Here is a 24,085-nt window from a genome sequence, read left to right as displayed (position 1 = left end):
AAAAGGTTTCTTATTGTTGACTAATAAATTACTGGTGAGCTCCAAGTTTGAATTGCATATAACATCTAGAGATTTATTTACGAGTAGTGTTTGACACAAAGAGTTGGAAAGTAAAAGTTGTAAATTTCATTCTTTATTTGTCCAAATTAGTTTTCGGTCTCAAAATTAGAAAATATTAATTTTACATCTTTATCATAACTCTTTACACTATATGCCCAAGAATTCACATCTCTAGTCTAAACTTTCCAACTTTTTACTATTGCACCGATTTTGTATCCACCCAATCAAAACTAAATACTTCACAAACAAAATTTAAAATTAATATCAAAAAAAGAACATTTTGATTCATTTCTTGTCTTTGTCGAGACACATGATTGATTTTTCGATGAGCTGTAATCTTTTTTTTTTTTTTTCTTGTTAAAATACCATAGCATAAAAATAATGCATGAAGAAAAATTAATAATTTTTAATTAATCATGAAATATATATTATATTTAAAAAATAATTATAAAAAAAAAAACAAGAAATTATTTTTTTATTAATTATAAAAAAGATCGAAAAATAAGAAAATATATATTTTTTGAATTTCACATTACATTTCTGTCGGATTTTCCAGCCAATTAAAAAAGAGCACTATATAAACTACAAAATAAGTAATGACTTTGAGCGACGTTGATCATTTTTCCCTTTCTCTCAGCATTTCTCGCCGGAATCAATGGCCGATTCTCGACCGCTACTCAAGAATCAGCAGGAGTTACCGGCGTCCTCTGGCAAGGCTCCTCGAGTTGTCTCACTCGATGTCTTTCGCGGCCTTAGCGTCTTTGTTAGTTCTCTCTTTTTCCATCTCTGGATCTTTTGACTAACTGAATGCATCTCCTTGTTTGACTAGGTTTTTCATTTGAGTTTGGATTAAGAATGCGAGAGCTGAAAAATAATCTAACCGAAGCTGAATCTTACTCTTATGTTCAAACTAATGCACTTGATTTAGTTTGGAGCTCGCCTGGAGAAATCATTAGTTTCTTGTAGCTTATGTTAGTTCGGGTTTTGAGTTTTACTTTAATGACGTTTTACTTCTGTAATGTATGGCATAAGATGAGAATATCATTTCTTCAGTTGTTCAGTTTAGCGAGCAGATTAAAATTTGTTACTGCCTGCAAAATTCTTGATGATTGATTATTTGATCGAATGTCGTGCTGTGTATATCTAGATGATGATGCTTGTGGACTATGGTGGGTCTTTTTTACCAATTATTTCTCATTCTCCATGGATTGGACTTCATTTGGCTGATTTTGTGATGCCTTGGTTTCTATTTATCGCGGGAGTTTCGGTTGCTCTTGTTTATAAAGTAAGTGAATGGATTCAACCAAGAATTTTTTTTCCTCTTGTTGATTTCTTCGTTCAACGAGCTACTGACCTTTTCTATGTGTTGAAACAAAACTCGTCCTGACAAATCGTGGTTTCTTCTGTTTTTGTTAAATTTATCCGGATTTTTTCTAACAAAAAGGATTGCTTCATATAGGAAGTAAAAAGTAAAGCGGCCGCTGCAAGGAATGCGGCATGCAGGGGCCTGTACCTCTTTCTTCTTGGAGTTCTTCTTCAAGGTGAAGTTATTGCTGTTTATTATTGGACCAAATGTTTAAATATTCATTAGATTATGGTAACATAATCGCATGTGAACTTAGAGTGTCAAATTGTACTTAGTGATATACAGTGGTTCAGATTTGCTACATTGATTGCATTTGATTAAGATGAATCATCTTGTTTCCAAATTATTTCAGGTGGTTACTTCCATGGAATAACATCTTTGACATATGGTGTTGATTTGGAAAGGATTAGGTGGCTTGGCATTTTGCAGGTGTTGTAATTCGTCACTCTGTTTCTTTATCCAATCGCTACAATTATATGAACTGCTCGTGACCTTCAAATTATGATTCGATTCTTATTTGAGTACTATTGTCATTTAATTGCTTTTTAGTTTTACTGTTTCTCAAAGCACAGTAGGGGCATTTTTCGTCCTTTTTTTTTCTAGTTGATGATGTGGTATTTATGGCTAGTTGGAAGGATATCTAAACACTCACCATTAGGTTGTACCATAGATAACGACGACTAGAATGTTAACCTTTATGCTTTTGCTTTCAAGTTGAGCCACGAGAGCTTCTTTGATTTTGTTCTTTTTTTGAGTTTTATATCAAAGAGGATTGATTATCTTATCTTGTAGAGTTTTCAAACCTTGAGATAAGGAACTTGTTTTTTGTTTCAAGAGCTTTGATCTCAAGACAATTCATGCCTAACTTAATCATTAGAGTTGAAATCGTATAGATTTATTGGGTTTAGTGTTTGGAAATTTGAGTTTCACCGTTCACATATCTCAAGGGTTTCTAATTTCAAGCCACTGGGGTTTTCATATCATGTAGCGTATCTTATAAGTATGGTCTAAGTTTATTCCCAGCAGAGCATATAATGATAGGGTTTCTACTACATAAACGGCTGAAGGGAAGATGATTTGGATTTTGAACGATATGATTTCCTCTGCCTCTAAATACTTGCCAGATAGCTCAAATGGCTTCCAAACTAGGATTTTAAGTTGACAAAAGAACCTATACTTATAGGCAGGGATTTGGCCTAAATAACTTTTCTTCCTCCTTTTAACGTATAAAATCATGTTCTGTGTCTCTTTTGATTTATTGTAGAGAATATCTATTGGATACTTGATTGCTGCACTCTGTGAGATCTGGCTAACTCGTAGCACACGTGAAGAAGCTCAACATACTAAGAGTTTCAGCTGGCATTGGTAAGGATATGAATTTGGCACCCTCGTTCATATTACATATGCATTATATCAAGAGGATATTATGTAAATTTGAAGTGTATGCTGTATAGTGCTGTTAAGAAGTCTTTTTTTTTTCTTTTTTTTTTCATATATTACTAGATATGACCTCTTTATGTATACATGAGTTTAGTTGCAAAATTTCCTATAGAGTTCAACAGAAGCAATGTTCAGTAAAATTGAGACTTGCCTAAATTGGATGTTAATGGTTCTTCAAATTATGTTATCAGAGTCATTGAAATGACCATTAACAATAAGCGGTTGCTTTTATAAGAACTTCTCTATTTATCATGTTTTTTTCACATTTAACATTTTTAATTTGCAGGTGTATTATATTTTTTCTGTTGTCATTGTATATGGCACTATCGTATGGTTTATATGTTCCGGATTGGGACTTTAAAATATCAGCCCCCAGCTCTTCACTTCCACTAAGTGGAAGCTATGTTTACAAGGTGAGGAAATTCTAAGTACCATATTCTCGTTCTTTTCTCTCGTAGCTTTATTTTTAATATCCAACATTTTCTATTTAGAAAAGGAGAGAAACCAATCTTCATGATTTGGTGTTAAAGAGGTGAGATTAATATTAAAAGGTTGAAGTACTTGCAATTCGAATGATGCTTGTGTAAATCCAACGATGTACCAATTGCTTTAGCCTCAAATCTATAGGCTGCAGAACAATATTGTACTTTATTTGATGAAAGAAATGAAGAGCTTTAGACCATAAGTTCCGCTGAAAATAAGACCATTCTTGTTGTAGGTGAATTGTTCTCTTCGAGGTGATCTGGGACCCGCATGTAATTCTGCTGGCATGATTGATCGTTATGTTCTTGGTATTCACCATTTGTATACTAAACCTGTCTACAGAAATCTAAAGGTATCAGTGAATCATTTTTTTTCATCTTGTAATGTTCACCATTGTTGTGCATTTTGATCAGCGCTAATGAAGAATGTGGTTTGAAGGAGTGCAATATTTCCTCCAGCGGTCAATTTCCTGAGACTTCACCTTCATGGTGTCGTGCTCCTTTTGAGCCAGAAGGTCTTTTAAGGTGAAGATCTATACTCCTTCTCAGTAAACTGTATTTATAAAGACTTATGCATTCATTTTGATCCATGGGACCTTTTCAAGTGTGTTCTTTTTTCTTTTGACGAGATGTTTTGGGTAACGATTGGTGAGGAGAAAAGTGATTTATAAAATGTGCAACCTTAGTTTTTACGTTAGACCATTTGGTTTGAGAGAAATACATAGGAAAAATATTAACATCGAGATGTAGATTTATGAGATAAAGTTTAACCCCCTACAAATTGTTTATTTTAAAGTTGTGAAATATTTGGATTGTGGCATTTTGTACACTCTATTGAATAAAAGATTATATCTTTTTCCTTAAAAATTGCTATTACTACCTGAATTTTTTATTTTCTCGCATCCTGTGTGTTTATTTTGTACTTATTAATATGTTTCTTTGTTTTCTCAAATAAAAGAGACAAAACTTGCATCCAGACCTTTAAAGACTTCTACATGTCCATAAAATTTCGTCTGCATAATGTTGGACCGAGATTTTTATTTTTACAATCATAATGCCGGATGAATGGAACACATGTATTTCTATTAGAAATAATAGGCTTAGATCATGTTGAAAGCCCAAGGGTAGTTACGTAATTTACTTTGCCCTATATTTTATTGTCAACCTCTTGTTACCTATAAATACTTCCCCTCTGTACCTTTATGAGTATTATTTAATACTTTCCTTGTGTACATTTATGAGTATTAGAATAATAATAAAATTATCAGCACCTCTACTACGGTTTCCGCTGTAAAATTGCAGTTTCTTGATCTATAGTAGAGATAAAGACCAATAAACCACATTCGCTTTGTTCCAGACTCAATTTCTCTTTTTTGATTGATCTTTGATCAGTTTTCTTTTTGTTTGTTTTCATTTCCTCATCTTTGAAATTTTTACAGCTCTTTAACTGCTACAGTGGCATGCATAATAGGACTTCAGTATGGTCACATTCTTGCCAAAGCACAGGTGAGATTGAGCAATAACTTTGCGTATCTCATTACTCTGGTTACAAAGTTCACATTTCACACAATATACTTCTTTCAATGGAAATTTTAGTACAGTGGATATTTTGTTTCTAATATAAATCCACCATAGAAAAAGCAGCCAGTTCATCCTTCGTGCTTTTCTTTGATTACCTTGTTTCGGTAAAATATTGTTTACTAATTGCATCGCTTTAACATTTTCCAGGATCACAAAACTCGCACCAATGGCTGGTTCTTACTCTCGTTTAAGATTTTGGCTCTCGGACTATTCCTCGTCTTTATAGGTATAAACTTGATGGAAGATCAAGTGTTTAATTAACACGTATCTATCATCATATCAACTAGCATGATCACTCGTTATGAATATTTGTTTTTGAATTTGATTCTTGTTTTGAAATTATCTTTCAGGTATCCCTGTAAATAAATCTCTCTATACGGTCAGCTATATGTTAATTACTTCAGCGTCAGCAGGAATAATCTTTTGTGCTCTATATATTTTGGTGAGTTCATCAACTTTGATATTTTGGATGGAAGATGAAACTATCATAATGGAAGAAAGACGCTCTCTTTTTTCCCACATTTGTCCGATTCTTATAACAATTTTCTGATTCAAAACTTCGGTTAAATATAAACTCCTACAAATCTCCAAATCAAAATTCTCCCTCAAAACTTTGGAAAGCAATGAATTGCCATTTTTTGAATTTTTTTAAGGATTAAAGGTATTAATAAAACTTTTGAAAATTTTAGGCTACTTTTGAAAATCTTGGTGTATTGTTGAAATAGTACTAGATTTCTATAAAGAACTAATACAAGAGTATTTTTAATTCTTTTTTTCAAGTTTAAGACTATTATGTTACTTTTTAGTATATTTAAAACAAGTGTTTTCTATGATTTAGTCTAGAATTAATTGTATCATGGCAGCATCTTATAAAGAACGGCTTACCACTCTTTTTCCTCATGTTAAATTCAATCCTATGTGATTTGTGTAACCAAACTAAATGGACAACTAAGGACTTCTGCAGATTTCTCCATTCGAGATCTATGCTTGAATTGAAATGCCTTATTTTTCAGCTTAATACTTCTATTGTGTTTGTATTTGCTCTTATTTGAACACCTATCCATTGTATTTACTTTGGGTATTCTTGTATTTTTAGTATTGGTCTCTTTTTACAAATTCAATCAAAAAGAGTCGAAAGAAAAAAAAGGGTCAAGTATGGTTTGAATATATCTTAATTTCTACAGGTTGACATCCACGGCTATCGACGACTGACATGTGTTCTGGAATGGATGGGGAAGCATTCTTTAAGTATTTATGTTTTGGTAATCTCTAACATACTCGTTATTGGGCTCCAAGGATTCTACTGGAAATCTCCTAACAATAACATTGTAAGCACCAAACAATGGAGCTATTTATTTATTTATTTGGTGAGAATGGGAAGTCTTTTATTTCTCGAAGTAATGGAGACTCATTTCAATCTTGTTTGGACTTCTTGAATTTTTACAGGTGCATTGGATTGTTAGTCATGTCAAAGCTCGAAGGTGAAATAATTTGAGTACTTGTTTAGAGTATTCAACATCTGGGATTTGGCTAACTTGCCAACATAATTTAGTGACATGTTTGGTGAGTGATTTGAAAATTATTCAAAATCACTTTTACCATTTATAAAATTACTTCCAAACAAGTCTTTGAATCACTCAAAATTAGTTTTAACGGATTAAAAGCAGGTTTCGTAGTGATTTTTAAAAACTATAAAAACACTTTTAACCATTTTAGAATTACTCCCTAAACATACTGTTACTTACCAATAAACTCATAGTGCTCGAGATTTGTCCACCATGTTCAGAATCACCTTACAGCAAATAATGAGCAAAGATTTGGAATCGGTAAGAAGGCAATGGAGTCGTTGCAATGATGATCATCACTTGATTTGTAGTGTTGGTATGTATGTTATATATGTTTTAACATTGATAAAAATTGTAGTTGTATTCATGTGTGCAACTCCTAGAACTGAGAAATTTTTTTATTACTCCCTTTGAAGGGGAAAACCTTTATTAGCCAACAAGGTTTTGACTTTGGAGCTTAAACATTTGATAGGTGTTCTAATGTTTATAATTAATGAAAATTTGACAATATTTACAAGGAAAATATATTGTTTATTTTGACATTTGCAGTATATATATATTTATATTAACAATATATTCTAACACATACTTGATATCTTAGTGGGGTGGGGAGGTGATTGATTTTCACTTGGAGAGAATGAACTAAAATATTATAACAACCAATACAAAAAAAGATTTCTCCTCGAACATGCAATAGTTCGTCGATTGACTCATTATTCGAAAACTTGATCGCTTCTAAATAATCAAATATTTTATCAATCTTCAAGAAGTGGTATCCAAGAAAACTCTTTAAAAATGGTCATAGCCAAGGATCTTGATCTCATAGTAGAAGGGATATTATTGTTTTTCTTTTTTAAATTGTCTTTTGTAATTAATGAAAAAAGCCATTAAACAAAAACCTAGAAACCAACATAAAAGATAAAAAAAAAAAAAAAAAAGTAGTTTTCAAGGAGGGTGGACGATTGAACTTGACACATTATGTAAGAACCTAGTTAACTACAAATATGCGATGTGATAGTGTGATAGCTGCAATAAAAAATAAGCTTATTTTGATACTCAAACTTTCTACTTTCTACTTACTGCATTTATAAATACACAATACACAATGATATCTACATGATCTACAAGTAATCTACCAAACTAGGAAGCATTTCTTTGTTGTCGTGGAAGCACAGGTGACTTGGAAAGAAATCTAACTCGTACATTGAGATGGAATTGTTATAAGTCAGTCAAAATTACTCGTTCTTTACCATCTTTGTTAAGGGGGAGAAAAAATGATATCCTTTGTTTGGGTTAATTCGTACCTGTTGAAACAAAGGTATTCACAATGAAACAAACTCAATCAAAGTTACTATTGTCAAATATATTGCTACATTGTACATTGCTTATCTAAGGCATGTGACCTTACAATTTTCTCTTCACTTAAAAGGAGAATTCTGTAGCTTTGCCAGAAATCTTTTACAGAATAACTTCTTTTCGAAATTAAAGGAGAAAGGCTTTAAATACTCCAAACTACTACTAGAATTCCGATCTTCCTCGAAAATCCTACAGAAAAACGAAAAAGAACATAAGATTCAATCAAGCAAAGGAAACCATGGTTAGAAAGAAAAAAACATAATTTCAGCCAGATAAAGAACATAGAAGATACAATTTGTTACAACAGAGAAAGGGGAGCAAGGGTAAAAAGGAGAAAAACGCTTGGTTGCGCTATCTTTTTGCAGCCCACCCACCCAAGTGCCTAATTCCAAGCTGCCACGTCACAAAAACTTCTTTTCTAAAAATATTTTTTTTCACTTTGAAATTGAAAGGGATACATGAAGATGGGTGCAGTTTAGGTTGTACGTAAGTCTTCCTTAGCAGGTAGTGAAAAACAATAAGAGGAAAACATGCATCAAGCATATGGAGAGGGAAAAAGTTGCATGTAGGAACTAACAGAGCCACTTCTAAGCAATACCTTAATCAGGTAATGCAGTTCCTCGCTCAAGATTGTTTTTGATCTCCAGAGTGTATCTACCAAAGGCCCGCTCAATCTTTTTGTTGAAATGCTCATTACGGTCATTGATGGAATCGATATCCTTGTCTTCATGGAACTTCCTCCTACGGCTAAACGACTTTCGCTTCTCATCTCGGTCTTTGAGTTCTTTCACCATATTGTCTATCTTATCCTCTGAAATCTTAGGTGCCTGCAGAGTAGTGGGGAAAGCTATGTCCTAAGAAATCTAATAATTGCATCTACGGTCGAGACTGGAAATTATACCATGGAACTAACATTACCTTTCCATACTGAAGACTTGAAGCCTCACGGTAGAACTCAGGATCAGATTCTTTCATTTTATTATATTCCTCAAGGTCAATATTTACATTCTTCGTCCTCTTCTTGTATGCATTATATAAAGTTTTCTGGTTAAAGACTGTCAAAACAAACGCAGTTTAACCTTTTTTTAATACAAGTGTTAAAATAGTGACAAGAAATAGGTCAAACACAACCAGTTAAGTAAACTTTATACCCAAGCCATCCCACATCCCTAAAGAAAAGTAATTATATTGGAATATGATACAAATCAAAGTTAAACAATCAATCTAAATGGCTCTGTACCAGAGAGAAACATAGAGGACTATAGCTATGAAAAACCATACTACACAAGAGTTCACACCAATTAGGGCAGGAGTATGCATACACATCCTAGACATCTCACCACATAATATCTATATCCTAGAATCAGATCATGTTTCCATCATCAACCAGCATAATAGGGTTCCTTATAAAATTACTAAAAAATCATCTGTCTATACACACAAAAGCTAAAATCAGCATAGTATAATTTTATGTCAAACGGAAAACATAGGTGCAGCGGCACGTATTCTAAAGAGCCCATGTGCACAAAAGAATAGAGACTCACCATCCCATCCATAGGGAGCTGGATCCTTCTCCCATTTCTTATATTTGGCCTCTGCTGCCTCTTGTGTATCTAACATATATGATTTTGTCATATCCAAGCCATTTGCATCCAAAAGCTTCCCAATTTTCTTCTTCCGATCCTCAAGCCACTTTTGTTTAGAAATGCCTCTTGATTCTGATGGAGGTTCCATTTTCTTTTTCTCGGCAGCGATTGCTGTTTGATTAGCTTTCCGAGCCTCATTCTGCATCCACCATGCCTAAGTCATGACTACTCGATAATAGTTGATTGTTACTTTTTTAAAAATTGTAGAAAATTACCATCTTAAGCCTAATTTCAAACAACTTCTTTTTCCTCCCCGTGAGCTTTGTGAAGTCTCCTTCCACAATTTCCTCGCCACTAAATTTGTCAAGATCACCATCACTGTGCCCTTCTTCGTCAGGCTTTTCATCATGAAGATCTTCATACTCATCAGGAGGCACAAAACTGGAAGAACCACTACTTCGACCAGCTTGTACAGTTTCTGATGAAGTGGGAACTGTGATCACAATTCACGAGAAAAAATTAAAGGCGAAGGAAAACGTAGCTAATGACATAATCAGAAATTGAAGGGTGGAGGGAATCAAAGACGATTAAGCAATTTATAGAGCCAATTTTGAACAATTTAGAAGAAGTAAGTAAATCGAAGAGGGCATTAATAATTTCACAAAAGGGTAAACAGTGATGACAATTAGAGAAAGTCATGATGCTCAAGGTAATTGCAAAGACATTGCAGTATGGCAAAAAACCTGGCTCGTTTTTCTGACTCCGGGCTTTGATTTGAGCTATTACTTTAAAGCAGTACTCGCTACATTCATGATAAGGATTAGAAGCATTTCTACAATCAGGGTGTACTCTTCCTTCATCAGACATCTCTGCAACAACTTATCTTACCCCAATAATACACTGCATATAGAGACACAATTAAACGGAGCTCAAAAATCTTGTAAAAGAATTATGGACTCTTAAACCCATAAACGAAACAACCGGAAAAGGGTGCCATTGGATGCAATGGTCGCATTACATGATCAATCAAACAAGCAAAAAAAAAAAAAAAAAAACATTCAAATTTCCAACCGAATCTTGTTAAAGCAACCGAATTTATCGAACCAACATAGTTATCCGACGGAAAATTGATTCTTCCGGGGAAGAGAAGCGAAGAACAGCAACATAACAAAGGATTGAGTCCACTATAGCATCCAAAAAAACAGACCCAAAAAAGGGGGGAAAACAACAATCCTTTTTATTGTTCGTATTCTGGGAAAGCGAACAAGCAAGAAAAAAAAAAAAACAAATAGCAGCACGAAAACAATCGCTACTTCCAGTCAAATCTTGCGATGCAAAACCGAAATTCAAGCAAAAGCAAGCATAGGAAACTATGAGAAAAGTAATAAAAGAATAAGTGATGCTAAAAGAGAGCTACAGAACAGTACCTGAAACCTAGGTTTTTCCGCTTGGGTTAGAACACGAAGAAGAAGAGGAGGAAGAAGAAGAAGAAGAAGAAGAAGGGAACAGATTCCTCTTCGCGTTTAGGGAAGAAGGGAGAAGAATTGCACAAGATCCCTCCCAAAAATATAAATAATAATTATACTCTTTTATCTACTACTTTAAAATTAAAAAGTTTTAGGAAAATCTATCAATTTCTACCTTTTTCTTTTCTCGTAAGAAAAAAAAAAATAGTTGCATTATCAAAAAAATACATACATTTTTTCTTAGGAAAGAAAAAATTGTTGGAGAGTAATGTTTGTAGATCTAACATAAATTTTTTATTTTTTACCATTAATCTTTTTTTTCGTTAGAGTAAAATCATATTTATGGTTCACCTAAATAGTTTATTGTTCAGTTGTTTAAGAATTGTTTTTCATTAACTATTGTCATTTTCAAAAATAAATTTTGTGAACATATCCTCATATTTTTGAACCAATGGCATAATCGACTTTGGATGAATGATGAAACCTAAATCAAAAATTCATAATCTATAATCCAATTGAGCACAAGGAGAAGAGAGAAATTTTAACCAAAAGCTCAAACTAATCTACATTACCTAGGTCGTCCTCCGTTGGTCAAGCTAAGGTGGAGTAAAGTAAATTGATGATTAGGTATTGAAGGCTGTCGTAAGTAGCACACCAGTTTCTAGATTCAAAGCACTTCTTTCACGCAAAGATTGGATGAGGTTGACATCTAACACATTGTTCAGTTTTTTTTTTTTCTAAATCTTAAATTTAGTGAAACAAAATTAGTTTTTTTTTTTTTTTTTATCGAAATTAGTTAAATAATAATAATATTCAAGTATCACCAAAATTTAGGGATCCAAATGATCAATTGAGATTCAAGTCTTTCAGGTCCAACTTGTTACACTCTCAGCTTAGCTAGTTAATAAAATTAGTAATATCAAATGCTAAATTTTAGCTAATGGTAACTGTGAACATCAATAAAAGAAGGCTATAAGGTAGAGTCTCACCAGTTAAATTTCTAACTCTACAAAGAAATAAAATACAAGCAAGGGAAAAGTAGAATGGAAAAACGGCAAAAACAAAACATATGCAAGAACTAATTGCCATGAAAGCTCAAAACTTTTTATTCATTACATCTTTTTGTATGATAGTATTTCTGTTCTAGCTTGCCTAAAAGTTTGCCTCGTAGGAGGTTTCATATGATCTCTAAATGACAGCAAATCATAAATCAGTCCCACAAACTTTACAAAAGATCAACAGTCAAGTCATTGTATTTTAAACCATTAACCTTTAACTGCAGAGATGAAATCTCCTTGTTCAGCTGTAAATATTTGGACTCAAGTTCACTCAAGCGAGCTCTGGTATCAGCAACTTTTTCCTTTGCATCGTTCATTTCCTTTTCTTTTCTTGTCAAATCCTTTGTTCGAGTTTCGAGTTCATTCTTGATGAGCTCCAACTCGTGGTCACAATTCGCCTTGGCCACCTCCAGAGTCCATTGTTGGCCACAGGATTCAACAGCTTCTGCAATATCATTTAGTATACTATGCAGCCAACCAACATTCATTTCTGAAGACACTACATCGTTGAGGATGGCCAAGAGTTCTTTAACTTTGGACTTAGACACCTTCTGAGAGAATTCTGTGCGCTGCAATTCATGAATTATATAGCACACACACTCCAGATAATAAGAACGAATCGAAATTGATTCCAATTTACATGAAGCTGCTATATCTCCATGCTTATTGAAGACCGATTGCAGAATGGGAGCTAAACTTGCTTTAACATAGTACTTCCCCACAGGTACATAGGGCTCTGATGATACAGACTTAATGTCGTTCTCGTCACTTCCTTTATGATTAGGAGCCATGGTGGGGAAAGGAAAGCTAGGGATATTAGGTGAAGTAGTTTTATGATTACCTTCTTCCTCCTCATGAACTGAAGGATCTTCATCTTGTACTAATTCAGAAATTTCGGACCTTGTAGTAATTTGTTCTTTTGATTTCACAGAAGCAATTGAGTAAGTGTCAGTTTTGTGGAGCTTCTGGAGATTATTAGCCTCAACCTGCCATGAAAGACGAAGGAAATATGTAAAATGGGATTTAAATTAGTTATAAAAAGGTAGGCAAAGTTAAGCGTTGTCCTGTGTGTATGAAAAGCTAAGAGACCTTCAGGGCATTTGCAGAAACTAGAATCAACTTAGAGAACTTATTTTGCTCCTCAATCGTCAAAGAGTCTTCAACAAAGCGAGTTCTTTCCTCTGGGGAAACACATGTTTTAGAACTCTCTGGGGGAACACATGTTTTAGTTACTTGAGGTTTGGATGAAACAGCACTTGCCAAAGGTTGGTTGAGTCTTTGGGGCGACTTTGGCAGTGAATCCTTCCTTGCTCCACCTGATCCTACAGCTGAAAAATGCATCAGCAGATTCAGATATAGACTTGCATCCTTAAAATGTTACCTCAAACTGCTATGTATTGTCATCATCATCGATCTTAATTGGTTCATTTCGATCATACTCTATTTATTTGACTCTGTGCGTGTGCTTGTTTTCTGTTAGAAAAAAATACTTTTTGGTTCTTAGGTTTTAGGTATAGTTCCCATTTGGTTCTTGGTTTAGGGTCTAATTTAATATGGCCCTTATATTTTAAAATGTTATACTTTTAGTCATTATGTTTTGAGTTAGATTTCGATTTAATCCTTAAATTCCAAAATGCAAGAATTTTACCTATAACATTTGAGTTCCGTTTCAATTTGGTCCCTAGGTTTTAAGACTTACAATTTTAACCTTGATTTTTTGCTAAAGACCGAAAGTGACTGAGGTTAAAAGTGCAAAACTTGAACTTGGGGACCAAATTGAAACCTCAAGGGTAAGGTTTGTAATATTTTGAAACTTAGGGACTAAATTGAAATCAAACTCAAGACTTAAAGACTAAAAGTAGAATATTCTGAAACCTAGAGACCAAATGGAAACTAGACCAAAAAACCAAAGACCGAAAAAGTATTTTTTCTCCTTTTTTTTTTCCATTTCCTTCTATCTTGCTTACAACTATCTTAGTTACTGATTGTTTGGACCAGCTTTAAAGAAATGTTTTTTTTTTCTTCTATAATAACAGATCACTTTTGGTATTAGTGCCATTGGAAGAATAGCTAATTTGAATTGTGTATAATACAACTTTTATTAGTTAATTTTAGATAACTAAAACCACTTTTTAATAAAATCTAGATGCATAAAAGAACACTTGTAAAATAATTTGAAAACTCTTTTCAGAGAAACACAAGATGATTATCCAAAAATGACTTCTCAACGTGATTTACCAAATATCTTCAGAATATGCAGTAAGAAAAAACATTTGTAGTTAAGAAAACCACTTTTGAATGTAATGTATCTAAACAAGTTTGCCACTAAAAGCACTGTTTAAAATATACAGCAATTAAAAGATTCTTCTTAATAGTACTTTAAGAAAAAATTCTTAAACTATAGAGTATGCTAAACAGAACTGTGATCTCTCAAACTTATATGACCATTAAAAGAATTGTTACTTGGCTATCAAATCTGCATGACTTTCCTACACTGTTTGTGATTATCAGGATTTAACAAGGTTCTTTTTCTTAAAAAAACAGAGCTAAGCCAAGGAAAAATACCTGAATCCCTTTCTGCTTTTGGCCTACCAGATTGAGTGGTCATGTTGGAGCAGAATTCATCACAGTTATGGTAAGGATTAGATCGCCTAGTGCAATCTGAACGAACTGTCTTTTTACGTTCGCTACTAAACTTCCGAGCACTATCGTCTTCATAAAGAAGGATGGAGACAAAGAAATAATATACATTTCAGTCATACTTGATGAAAATCAATTTAAACAACGCATAAAAAATGAATCTTTAAAGATATCCAATGGTTAAAAGTCATTTCTCCCTTAGAACAAAATATGTTCAAAATGAAGGAACGTGAAATCTCGCGAAAATTCCAAGTCAAATTGTCAGTTGATTAATGGTTGATATAAAAGAGATGAATAAATGAAATCGTATGTGAATATTTGGTTGATAGCTTTAATATATATTGCATTTATGCCAACCTAAGCTCAACTAGTCCAAGAAAATACCCTCATCCACGAGATCAACCACCCCAGATGTCGTTGAACTAAAAAATATATTCATAACCTAAGTTTGAATTATCTACATTTAGGTTGCCAAAAAATGAATGGTAAAAGTTTGGTTCGTAGATTTATCATTTATAAAAGTTAGTATGTAAGATAAAGAGTGAGCTCAAGAAGTTATGTAACTTGGGAGATTAGAAAATTTGTAGCCGCAATAAGCACTCGTTTATCAAACATCGTCTCAACTTCTTAACAACTTAAATCTAACCCAGCAGTCAAATGTTACAAGTGTCAGAAACAAACCCAGACAGTTATAACTCATATTTGATGAAAACATGAGGAAACAGATGTCCCAATCATTGAAAATCTGAACAAACCTGCTCTAAAACCATCTTAAATCGCCGATTTACCCAAAAGCTTAAGCTTAATTTAATTATCAGATGAACAGCTGACAAGTCGAATGGATATCAGTTTTGGGAAAGGTTGTCAACTCATATTTGAAAATTAGCGGATAGTGCATGAATGAATGAAGAGTAAAGTTAAAGAACCTGAATCCTTCCTAACTATCTGCTTCTTGCTTTCACCCTTCTTTGCAAAACAGTATTCAGAGCAAACATGGTAGGGATTGGAAGCATGTGTACAATCTAAACTTCCATTCCCTTTTCCAGCCATTTAAAAAACCTGTGGAAGCCAAAGATTGATAAATTCTTAAGAGAAGAAAAAAAACCATTTCTAGATAATTACTTTGACTTGAATAATAATAACATTCCATTCACAGATTCTCAAACAAATACCTCAAAATCACATGGAAAAGACCTTCCCATAATCTTCTAAACAAACAAATCATCAGAAGAGCAGACCACTACACAGAAAATCTAAAACCCTAGAACTTAAGCCAATCAACCAAACAGTAAGAATTACAGAACAGCAACAAACCTGTGTGTTGAATCAAAGTGTTTGTTCTTCTAGAGGGAGATTGTAGTAGGGTGTAGAAAATCTGACCCAATACAGAGAAGAAAAAGAAAAGGGGGTCTGTAGAGAGAATCTTGAGATGAAAAAGAAGAGGTGATGAAGGAGTACAGTTGTGGAAAGTTGGTCGGAATTATGGGTGGAAAGTGGAAACGCCATTAAATTGAAAGCGAGGAACTTTAGTTCGCCTCCGATTTGGTTGTTGGTACAGTCTGATCATCAAAGTCAGTTCGGCGAAATTGTTTGACTTTCCCATTTCATTTCTTGAATTTTGCTTTTTCTTTTTTCCTCGGTTGAATCAAATTTGCCTTTTTGTTATGGTGGAATGATCCAAAGTTTGAGTCTATAACTGTTAGCACCTTAACCTTCACATGTCAACCTTTACCTGTCACTATATATTTCATGCTTTAAGTTTGTAGAGAAAAAAAATTTGAGAGTAGAATTTAAATTGATTGTACGAATCTATGATAATATATTCTATTTACAAGATGATTGATTTAGGCTATTTCATTAGAGTTTTGAAGTCATTTTAAGATTATTACATACCTGTGGAGCAATATGAACATGTTGGATTTCTTGTTTGAATAGGTTTGGCTTTAATCTTGGTTGAAGCGAGCATCTTCATTTATGTCCATTTTGGCCTTAGTACGATTCTTTATGATATTTATAAATGCACTCCCATAAACTACTTTATTAGAGTTGGCATCAACCATGACCTCGTATGCTATTTTGGATCAAAATTTGTTACTTTCGCTATGTTTTTCGTCATCTAAAATCAACTTAGTAATTTTTTAATTTACTTTCACTTGTAGATCATAAAATAATTAAAAAAAAGTATCGTAAATTTACAATAAAAAAAAAAGAATTAAATTTTATTCGTCGAGTCAATCTCAATTAAAAAAGATCGATAAAAGCTATTTCAAGAACTAAAAGTAAATTAATGTTGAAATACGAAAACATTTTAGGATTAAGAGTTTATGAAATTTTTTCAAAAAAGAAAACTATTTACACTTGGAACAAAAAATATTTTTGACAAATTTGGAGGAATTTATGTTACTTTTTTTTCAAAATTCCAACCTTTAGAAAATATTTTTCCTATGAATGGAATTTAGTATCCATTCCTTTTCCCTAGATGACGGACAAGTGGGGCTATGGTCAACTTTGGTTGAATCGAAGTTTTGTACTTTTAAATGTCATCTAACAAAACAAAATTATAAATTATAGTAAAATTTATCTTCACTCTTTATAACTTTTCTTTTACTATATTCTGTGATCTATATTTTAATGGATTACTTTATATAAAATAATTGTCAAAAATATAAAAATTAATAAAATATTTACAATTTTGTTTTTTAGTATTTTTCCTATTAAGGGTAAATAATTTGTCTTTTTTACTTTTTAAAATAGTAAATTATCATTGTTTATTATAATAATATATATATATATTATTTATCTTGTCTATCAAATATATAACGATGATATTTTTCTATATTTATAAATATTTTATAAATTTTTTTTTATTAAAAGTATTTTTTCTATTTTAATAAATAATTAAAATTTTTCAATTTTTATTTTTCATAAATTTCAATATATTCAATACTTTTTAAAATTAGTTGATTTTTTTTTTTAATATAAGATTGAATTTGATGTCTAGAAAAAATTTAAAATGCCTTTTATTATTTTAGAAAACGTCAAATAGATCAATAATTTATTAGATAAAAATGTTTTAAAAAATCAAATACATACAAAAAGCAAAATCTAAAGATTTATTAGATATTTAAAAGTTTCTTTATACGAAATAAACATAAATTTGACATTTTTAAGTGTTAGCCATATTTTCTACATAAAATTCAATTTTGAATATTGGGTTAAGGGATAGTATACATTTTGAGTTATGTTTTATTTATCATTTTTAAGGCTTAGAAAGTTAGAATATGATTATTTACATTTAAGAAGACAATGTCATTAGTCTAATTATTTGTAATAAAAAGAATAATTTCTTACCAAACCAAAATTGACTCTTATAACCTTTATATAAAATTATTTTGGACTTTTTATTTGTCCACACCTATTGTGTAATTATATTAAAATATGAGGACCTAAAGGTTGAACTTTTAATACTCAAACACCTTTTGTGCAAATATGAAAAGAAAAATGTATTTCCATTTAAATCGTTAGGTTATTGTATTAGTGTTTGACACAAAAGTATAAAAAAAATTGCCTAAAATATAGAGAAATACTCTATTTTAAATAGATATCAGAGAAACCTATAATAAATTCAAGCAGAAAACTTGAAAGAAACAAAAGTAAATTTAATAAAAATAGTCAACGTCCTTATCGTAAGCCTTTTTCGTCATTTTTATCTTCTTTTTCTTTATGATACATATAATGATCATAAATACAATTTGACTTTGGGATAATTGTTTATTAAGGATGAACGTGTTGAGCAATCCTATACTTAGTTTTCCTTAGAGATCAACAATGGTTAAGGTGAAAATAAGCGTATGTGTTAGTAAAAATCTCACTCTCTCGTCTAACAAAATAAAATATCACTGATAGATCCTGAAATATTTACATATGTTTAACAGATCCTTTTGTAACAGATCCTTTCATTTTGACCTTACTACTGTTGAGCTTTAAGAAAAACCAAATATAATATTTCTCAACACCTTCATTAATAATTATTCCATTTATGATCGTTACATTTTTTTTTTCACTTTTAACTAATGTTCATTACTTTGTCAAAATGTTCATTAATGTTATGTCTATTATGCATCACTTTTCTTGGATCATAAGAGTGGAAATTATTTTATATCTCTGTGACTTTATTTTTAGAAAAATCTAAAATATAATCAAATCGAAAGTTCAAAATATAGATGCATAGTCAAAGGGAGCTTTAACTTAACCCTCATCCACAAATTGTTATTATATAGAAAAAAGAAAACGAACCAAAACAACCAATTACCACGCTGACCACACCTTCAAAAAGATCATTTGGATGGATCTTCTCCTAACCCATAGAAGTCCATGAAGATGTTTAACGATGGATATGTTTTTTTCCTCTAACAACCTTGTAAAAGTGAAAGATATTTACATATGCAAAGATTGAGGGTCGTCTTTTATTGCAAATACATCAACTCCAAACATATTGGGTCACATTCAGTAATTATTTCATTTTTTGTTTTTGGTTTTTGAAAATTATATTAAGACTATTTTATTTCCATTTCTTATGATGAGTTGCATTTTTAGAGTACAAGTACAATATAGTTGAATTTTTAGCCTATTTTTTAAAAAATAAACAAACTATCTTTTTAGAAGCTACCCTACAACAAATTTGAGTTTCCATAACTGATGAACAATAGCCAAAATGGATAAGAGATGTGCGAAAAATGAGTCATAAAAACTTATTTCATGCGTTATTGTGGGAAAAAATGGATTTTTTTCAGATTATCCATCTAATATGACTGTTTTTTGTGTCATCAATTTATGATTGAAAAAAAGAGGCATTGAATGTACCAAATTGAAAAGGGCACGATTTTGGCAGGAAATGACAAAAAATTCGAAAATGTTACCATGATAGGTAATTAGTGTCATAGAATAATTATTGTTGATTGGATTTCTAAATCATGAAACAACCAACTATGACACTTTTTTCATGAGTTGTCTATACACTTATTTTGATGGTGGATTTGAAGTCTAAAAAAAAGTGTCACAGAAAGTGATAACGACATTTTTTAGAGTCATGAAACCCTGTTTTTGTAGTGCACTTTTTTTAGTTGTCATAATTTGGCTTATTTTTTAAATTAGTGATAGAGCACAAAGTAAGCAACTTGGAGGTGAAAGTAGAGTTTATAACCTTAATTTAAAAAAAAAACAAAATTAAGCTTAAACTTCACTTCGCTTCCCTATAATTGGAAACGATTAATTTTAATCGAGCAGGAAATAACATTAGAGGGGCTTAAACACTAAATCTCACTAAACCACTTGCACTGATATCATCCTAAATTACCTAATTGACTCAAAAGCTCAAGCTACTGGGTGAAAGCAAATTTAATATTATATCACTTAACAAATCAGATTAAACTTCTACAGAAGAATTCTGACTGTGACATTATTTTGTTAATATCAATCAAATCATCTGGACAACTTTAGCTTCTAAAACCTTGACCCTTTTCCAAAAAGTTTCTAAGATGCCTACAACATTATCTTATGATTGTCTCTCTAAAATGATCCCTCTTAATCTTATTAGTACGAACCAAAATTTAAGAACTAAATTATTAAATTAGTGAAAGTTTAGGAGCTAAAAGTGTTTTTTTACTTGTCTTTTCCAAAATCAGAATCGAACATAGTTCTAAAGATGTGTGTTTAATTAAAAATGTCAACTCTATCTAAATTAAAAAAGTTAATTAAAGACGTTAGAATTTTTTAAATGTGCAAGTTGAAGTTTGTTTCTTCCATTTTAGATTGATAAAAATTATAGAATGTCAAATAGTTCTTACTTGCACGACTTATTCTATAGTCTCTATTCAAAAGAGGTGTCCACTATTTTACTTATTATATCCACTTTGCACCCACTTGTTATTTTAATTTCAAAATTCTTAAGATTAATTAATTTCCACTCTTAAAATAATTAAAATAAACCAAGATAATTTCTCTCTCTCATGACAATAATCCTTATAGACTTTACAAATATGTTTTACTTTCTTATCCTATCTTCATCATTACGAATAGTAACAAATTTGAACAAAATTGTTTAAAAAAGGACGTTCGTAATTGTTCCCACCATTCTTCAATAAGTTAAATAAGTTAAAAGTTTGAATCTTTAATTGGATCTCATCATATATTTTTCGAATAAATATTTGAAAACGAGTTTCGAGAGATAAGAATATGATACTAAAGACTAGTGCAATTGATAAAAACTACAAGAGATTATGTATGGAAATGATAAATATAATTGATTTTTTCTTTATTCATTTTAGAAATAATCAAAAGTGATAAGTCGACTCAAAACAATCAAGACATCAGTGATATTAAGCTCAAAGTCTCCAAACCTCATGATTGTAATCCCTGTACTTTGTAGGAAATGAATGTTTTTTTGTTTTTAGAAATTAAGCCTACAAACACTTTTTCTGTGTCCAAGTTCCTTTTGTTGCATTGTTTTCTTTCTACTCATATTTCAAAAATCAAGCCAAATTTTGAAGACTAAAAAATAGTTTTTAACAAGATGTTTTTGTTTTGGAATTTAGCTAAGAAATGCAACTCTTTTACTTCAAAAAGATTAAAACCATAGTAAGAAACTAAGATGAAGCACTCAATTTTCAAAAACTAAAAAACCCCTTAAAACCAATGTCATGTTTAGAAACCATTTGGTTTTTTAGTTTCTAGTTTTTAAAAATTGAAGCCCTATAAATACTCTTTCCATCAATATTTTCAAAATTTATTTCTCTATAACCTAACTTTTTCACCAATATTTTCAAAAACCAAATTAAGTTCTTAAATCCTAAAAAATAGTTTTAAAATACTTTTTCTTTTCTTAAATTTGGCTAAAAATTCAACTCTCCTGTTCAGAGAAAGATGAAAACCATGATAATTAAGAAACCGACCGAAAATAGATTTAATTTTCAAAAGCAAAAAAAATTATCAAACAATAACTAAATAATTACCAAACAAGACTTATCCCCAAATGTTCGAGATCAGAACATTAAAGGGTAGAATGCAGATGAAAAAGGTCCACCACATAGGATACCTTCCACAACAAATAGAAGCATGGTTGGTGTTTGGAGGAGGAGATTGATCAATAGGATTAAGTGGAAGATGAGTAGAAGAATTGGGTTGTTGTTTAACCTCAATTCCAAACCTCATTCCACCCAAGCAATGCCCAACCACATTACAAATGAACCAATAATTTCTTGCTTCTTTGAGTTCAATTTTATCATTCCCACTATCATATTCACCCAATACTCCATTCTTTGCCTCACAAGATCTATATGTCTCTTCAATAACTTCATACACATTGTGTACATTCTTTGCATAATTGAAAACTACAAAATCAAAATCAACCAATCTTAGTTGCACCGTTAATGAAAGGGATTAAGCAGCCAACGTAAAAGTTTTGAACCCTCCAACTTATACCATTGTTAAGATTAGAGACCTTCAAACTTATAGTAATCGTAAAAAATTAGACCCCAAATGAAAGGGATTCAAGATTCATGTAATTGTAAGAAATTGTAACAATTATATAAGTTGGACGTGAGTCGGCTAACATCATGTGTATTCAACCGTTTCGATAGCAAAAATGACGTGAGTCGGCTAATATCAAATATGTATCAACCTCAAAGTCAAAGTTTTAATTCTCTCACCTCACATATTGTAAGATAACTATTTAGATTCATTAGCTAACTTAAAGCAAAACTCACGTATTCAAAGAAAGTACTATCGACAACAAGATTAGAAGTTCAAAACTACTCGGTTTCAATACAAGCTCTAAAAGGAAAGACGAATAATTTGAATCCAATGAAAATAGTTGAGAGGAAAATTCGCGATGAGAATACCTAGAAAATCTCCTTTGGTGAAATTATGGGATTGAGACCAAGTAGCAAAATTGATGCCAGAATTCCAGCCTTCTTCATCTCCAACAACAAAGACTTCACACATTGAAACTCCAAAGAAACTTAGAAACAAGAAGAAATAATATATCAATCTGCAATTATGATATAACTTCACCATCATTATTAAGCTTTCTCTAAATCACAGAGAGAGAGAGAGAGAGAGAGAGAGAGAGAGAGAGAGAGAGAGAGAGAGAGAGAGAGAGAGAGAGAGAGAGAGAGAGAGGAGAAGAAGAAGAAGAAGGTGAAGAAGAGGATATATAAGTAAATTTAATCTTGAAGCAAAATAGTAATCACTATGTTTTTGGTGGATACAGCTAAGGAAATATTTATATAACATATCAATTCCTTTTTTAAAAATAATGTTGAATCTCAACTATATTTAGATAAAGACTTAGCTTTGATGACTAGTCAACAAAATTTTGTTGGCTGTTTAAAAAATAATTATCCCCACCCTCAAAAGATCATCATACCAACACAAAACAACACTTCATTAGGATGGAAAGACAATATAGAAAAGGCATAGCTTGAGAAGGAGATGGTTTGAATTCAACGTTGTTATTCGGTGAAAAAGTTCTAAGGAAGAAAGAAAACTAGAAAAAATTAAAATAAATATCCACGTCGCAAATTATGATAGGATAATTTGATAGAGTTAATTAATATAGATGATGTAATTTTTTTTTTCTTTCGGAAATTAAGAGGATTTCAATGTCAAGATAGTATTAATTAAAAATGTACTTGGATGCTACATAGGTGTAACATTATTGTTACTTTATATTTATATCATAGGAGATGGATATATATTTGATTTAATTTTTAAACTAATATAAAATGTGCATTGTCATTAATAGCACTATAAATTAGGTTAAATTATAAAAATTTCATATAATTTGATCAAAGTCATAGTAGTTTATTTAGTTTTGAGCTTAGCCCATATCTTGAAAAAAAAAATAATAAGATAGGTTGATATTTAATGTTTAGCGATTAAATTATAAAAATAAAAGTTGGGGAATTTTCAAAAATATAACAAAACGGCAAAACATTTACACTGTATAAAACAATTCTAAAACCAAAAAAAGCCTTCAGACCCACGATGAAAAATACTAAAAATGTCCCATCAGCAATACGCGTAATATATTTGATAACGCACGTAATATATTTGGTACATGATCGTTTAGATTTGGCTACACGCCAAACGATTTTTTTCCAAAATTTTTATACACGATTTGGTTACCCTAATCAAAATGGCTAAACGATTTTTTTAAAGATTTTTTATACACGATCTTAAGGCCATGCACAAGAAAAAGAAAAAAGAAAGATACGTTTGCAGTGAAGAAAAAAAGAGAGAGAGAGAAACAAAAGAGAGGATAGAAGATGATTGAAACAAACCAGATCTGATTATCCAAATCTAAACGACATAAAAAAAGAGAAAAAAAAAAGAAATTGCAGCTAAAGGAAGGGAGAAAAACAAAATTGAAATATTTAGAAAATGGAAACTTAAATATTTAAAAAATAGATAACTTTACGCACTTT

At 31.4% G+C, this 24,085-nt stretch overlaps 4 protein-coding genes across 7 annotated transcripts; 1 reads left to right on the top strand and 3 right to left on the bottom strand.

Annotated features, from left to right (window-relative positions):
• The first annotated feature begins 654 nt into the window (after window positions 1–654).
• On the top strand, window positions 655–7,017 carry LOC103497338 (uncharacterized). 2 transcript variants are annotated; one of them, XM_008459482.3, is made up of 13 exons: window positions 655–823; window positions 1,208–1,345; window positions 1,520–1,601; window positions 1,779–1,855; window positions 2,691–2,791; window positions 3,153–3,279; window positions 3,585–3,701; window positions 3,788–3,873; window positions 4,788–4,854; window positions 5,077–5,155; window positions 5,280–5,371; window positions 6,114–6,257; window positions 6,376–7,017. In XM_008459482.3, the coding sequence occupies exons 1-13, from the start codon at window positions 716–718 to the stop codon at window positions 6,412–6,414; spliced, it is 1,257 nt and encodes a 418-aa protein (XP_008457704.2). In that variant the 5' UTR covers window positions 655–715; the 3' UTR covers window positions 6,415–7,017. The 2 variants fall into 2 exon arrangements, with proteins under 2 accessions (XP_008457704.2, XP_050935514.1); XM_051079557.1 differs by lacking the exon at window positions 1,208–1,345 and having other exon boundaries at window positions 657–823.
• A 698-nt stretch (window positions 7,018–7,715) lies between these two features.
• LOC103497339 (uncharacterized) lies at window positions 7,716–11,148 on the bottom strand. 2 transcript variants are annotated; one of them, XR_007815639.1, is made up of 8 exons: window positions 10,864–11,031; window positions 10,180–10,336; window positions 9,712–9,929; window positions 9,395–9,635; window positions 8,769–8,905; window positions 8,449–8,677; window positions 7,903–8,039; window positions 7,716–7,798 (listed from the first exon to the last, which is right to left on the bottom strand). XR_007815639.1 is itself a non-coding variant. In XM_008459483.3 (7 exons), exons 2-6 carry the CDS (start codon window positions 10,301–10,303, stop codon window positions 8,450–8,452), a joined length of 948 nt encoding a protein of 315 aa, XP_008457705.2. In that variant the 5' UTR covers window positions 10,304–10,336; window positions 10,864–11,148; the 3' UTR covers window positions 7,816–8,039; window position 8,449. The 2 variants fall into 2 exon arrangements, 1 of the variants encoding a protein (XP_008457705.2); XM_008459483.3 differs by lacking the exon at window positions 7,716–7,798 and having other exon boundaries at window positions 7,816–8,039; window positions 10,864–11,148.
• Window positions 11,149–11,984: 836 nt separating this feature from the next.
• Window positions 11,985–16,632, bottom strand: LOC103497340 (uncharacterized). Of its 2 annotated transcripts, none has more exons than XM_008459484.3 (6): window positions 16,494–16,632; window positions 15,915–16,338; window positions 15,527–15,659; window positions 14,526–14,672; window positions 13,050–13,288; window positions 11,985–12,946 (listed from the first exon to the last, which is right to left on the bottom strand). In XM_008459484.3, the coding sequence occupies exons 3-6, from the start codon at window positions 15,648–15,650 to the stop codon at window positions 12,128–12,130; spliced, it is 1,329 nt and encodes a 442-aa protein (XP_008457706.2). In that variant the 5' UTR covers window positions 15,651–15,659; window positions 15,915–16,338; window positions 16,494–16,632; the 3' UTR covers window positions 11,985–12,127. The 2 variants fall into 2 exon arrangements, with proteins under 2 accessions (XP_008457706.2, XP_008457707.2); XM_008459485.3 differs by having other exon boundaries at window positions 13,050–13,282.
• A 4,230-nt stretch (window positions 16,633–20,862) lies between these two features.
• Window positions 20,863–22,716, bottom strand: LOC103497341 (mavicyanin-like). Its single transcript, XM_008459486.3, has 2 exons — window positions 22,499–22,716; window positions 20,863–21,988 (listed from the first exon to the last, which is right to left on the bottom strand). Exons 1-2 carry the CDS (start codon window positions 22,674–22,676, stop codon window positions 21,621–21,623), a joined length of 546 nt encoding a protein of 181 aa, XP_008457708.2. The 5' UTR covers window positions 22,677–22,716; the 3' UTR covers window positions 20,863–21,620.
• Between the last annotated feature and the right edge of the window lie 1,369 nt (window positions 22,717–24,085).

This window comes from Cucumis melo, chromosome 11 (genome assembly GCF_025177605.1).
Source record: "Cucumis melo cultivar AY chromosome 11, USDA_Cmelo_AY_1.0, whole genome shotgun sequence".
In the NCBI taxonomy this organism is placed as follows: Eukaryota; Viridiplantae; Streptophyta; class Magnoliopsida; order Cucurbitales; family Cucurbitaceae; genus Cucumis; species Cucumis melo.
This window is presented reverse-complemented; position numbering and strand designations above follow the sequence as displayed.

Bases quoted from the DNA above. Each gene is read 5' to 3' on its own strand.
- LOC103497340 (XM_008459484.3), bottom strand. From the start codon at position 15,650: ATGGCTGGAAAAGGGAATGGAAGTTTAGATTGTACACATGCTTCCAAT. The intron at 14,673-15,526 runs GTTCTTTAACTT...TTCTTTATGAAG, and splicing joins GATAGTTAGGAAGGATTCAG to ACGATAGTGCTCGGAAGTTT. The intron at 13,289-14,525 runs GTATTTTTCCTT...TGCATTTTTCAG, and splicing joins AAAAGCAGAAAGGGATTCAG to CTGTAGGATCAGGTGGAGCA.
- LOC103497341 (XM_008459486.3), bottom strand. From the start codon at position 22,676: ATGATGGTGAAGTTATATCATAATTGCAGATTGATATATTATTTCTTC. The intron at 21,989-22,498 runs GTATTCTCATCG...TTGATTTTGTAG, and splicing joins CACCAAAGGAGATTTTCTAG to TTTTCAATTATGCAAAGAAT.
- LOC103497338 (XM_008459482.3), top strand. From the start codon at position 716: ATGGCCGATTCTCGACCGCTACTCAAGAATCAGCAGGAGTTACCGGCG. The intron at 4,855-5,076 runs GTGAGATTGAGC...AACATTTTCCAG, and splicing joins ACATTCTTGCCAAAGCACAG to GATCACAAAACTCGCACCAA. The intron at 5,156-5,279 runs GTATAAACTTGA...ATTATCTTTCAG, and splicing joins ACTATTCCTCGTCTTTATAG to GTATCCCTGTAAATAAATCT.
- LOC103497339 (XM_008459483.3), bottom strand. From the start codon at position 10,303: ATGTCTGATGAAGGAAGAGTACACCCTGATTGTAGAAATGCTTCTAAT. The intron at 9,636-9,711 runs GTAATTTTCTAC...TGGTGGATGCAG, and splicing joins TTGAAATTAGGCTTAAGATG to AATGAGGCTCGGAAAGCTAA. The intron at 8,678-8,768 runs GTAATGTTAGTT...ACTACTCTGCAG, and splicing joins CAAGTCTTCAGTATGGAAAG to GCACCTAAGATTTCAGAGGA.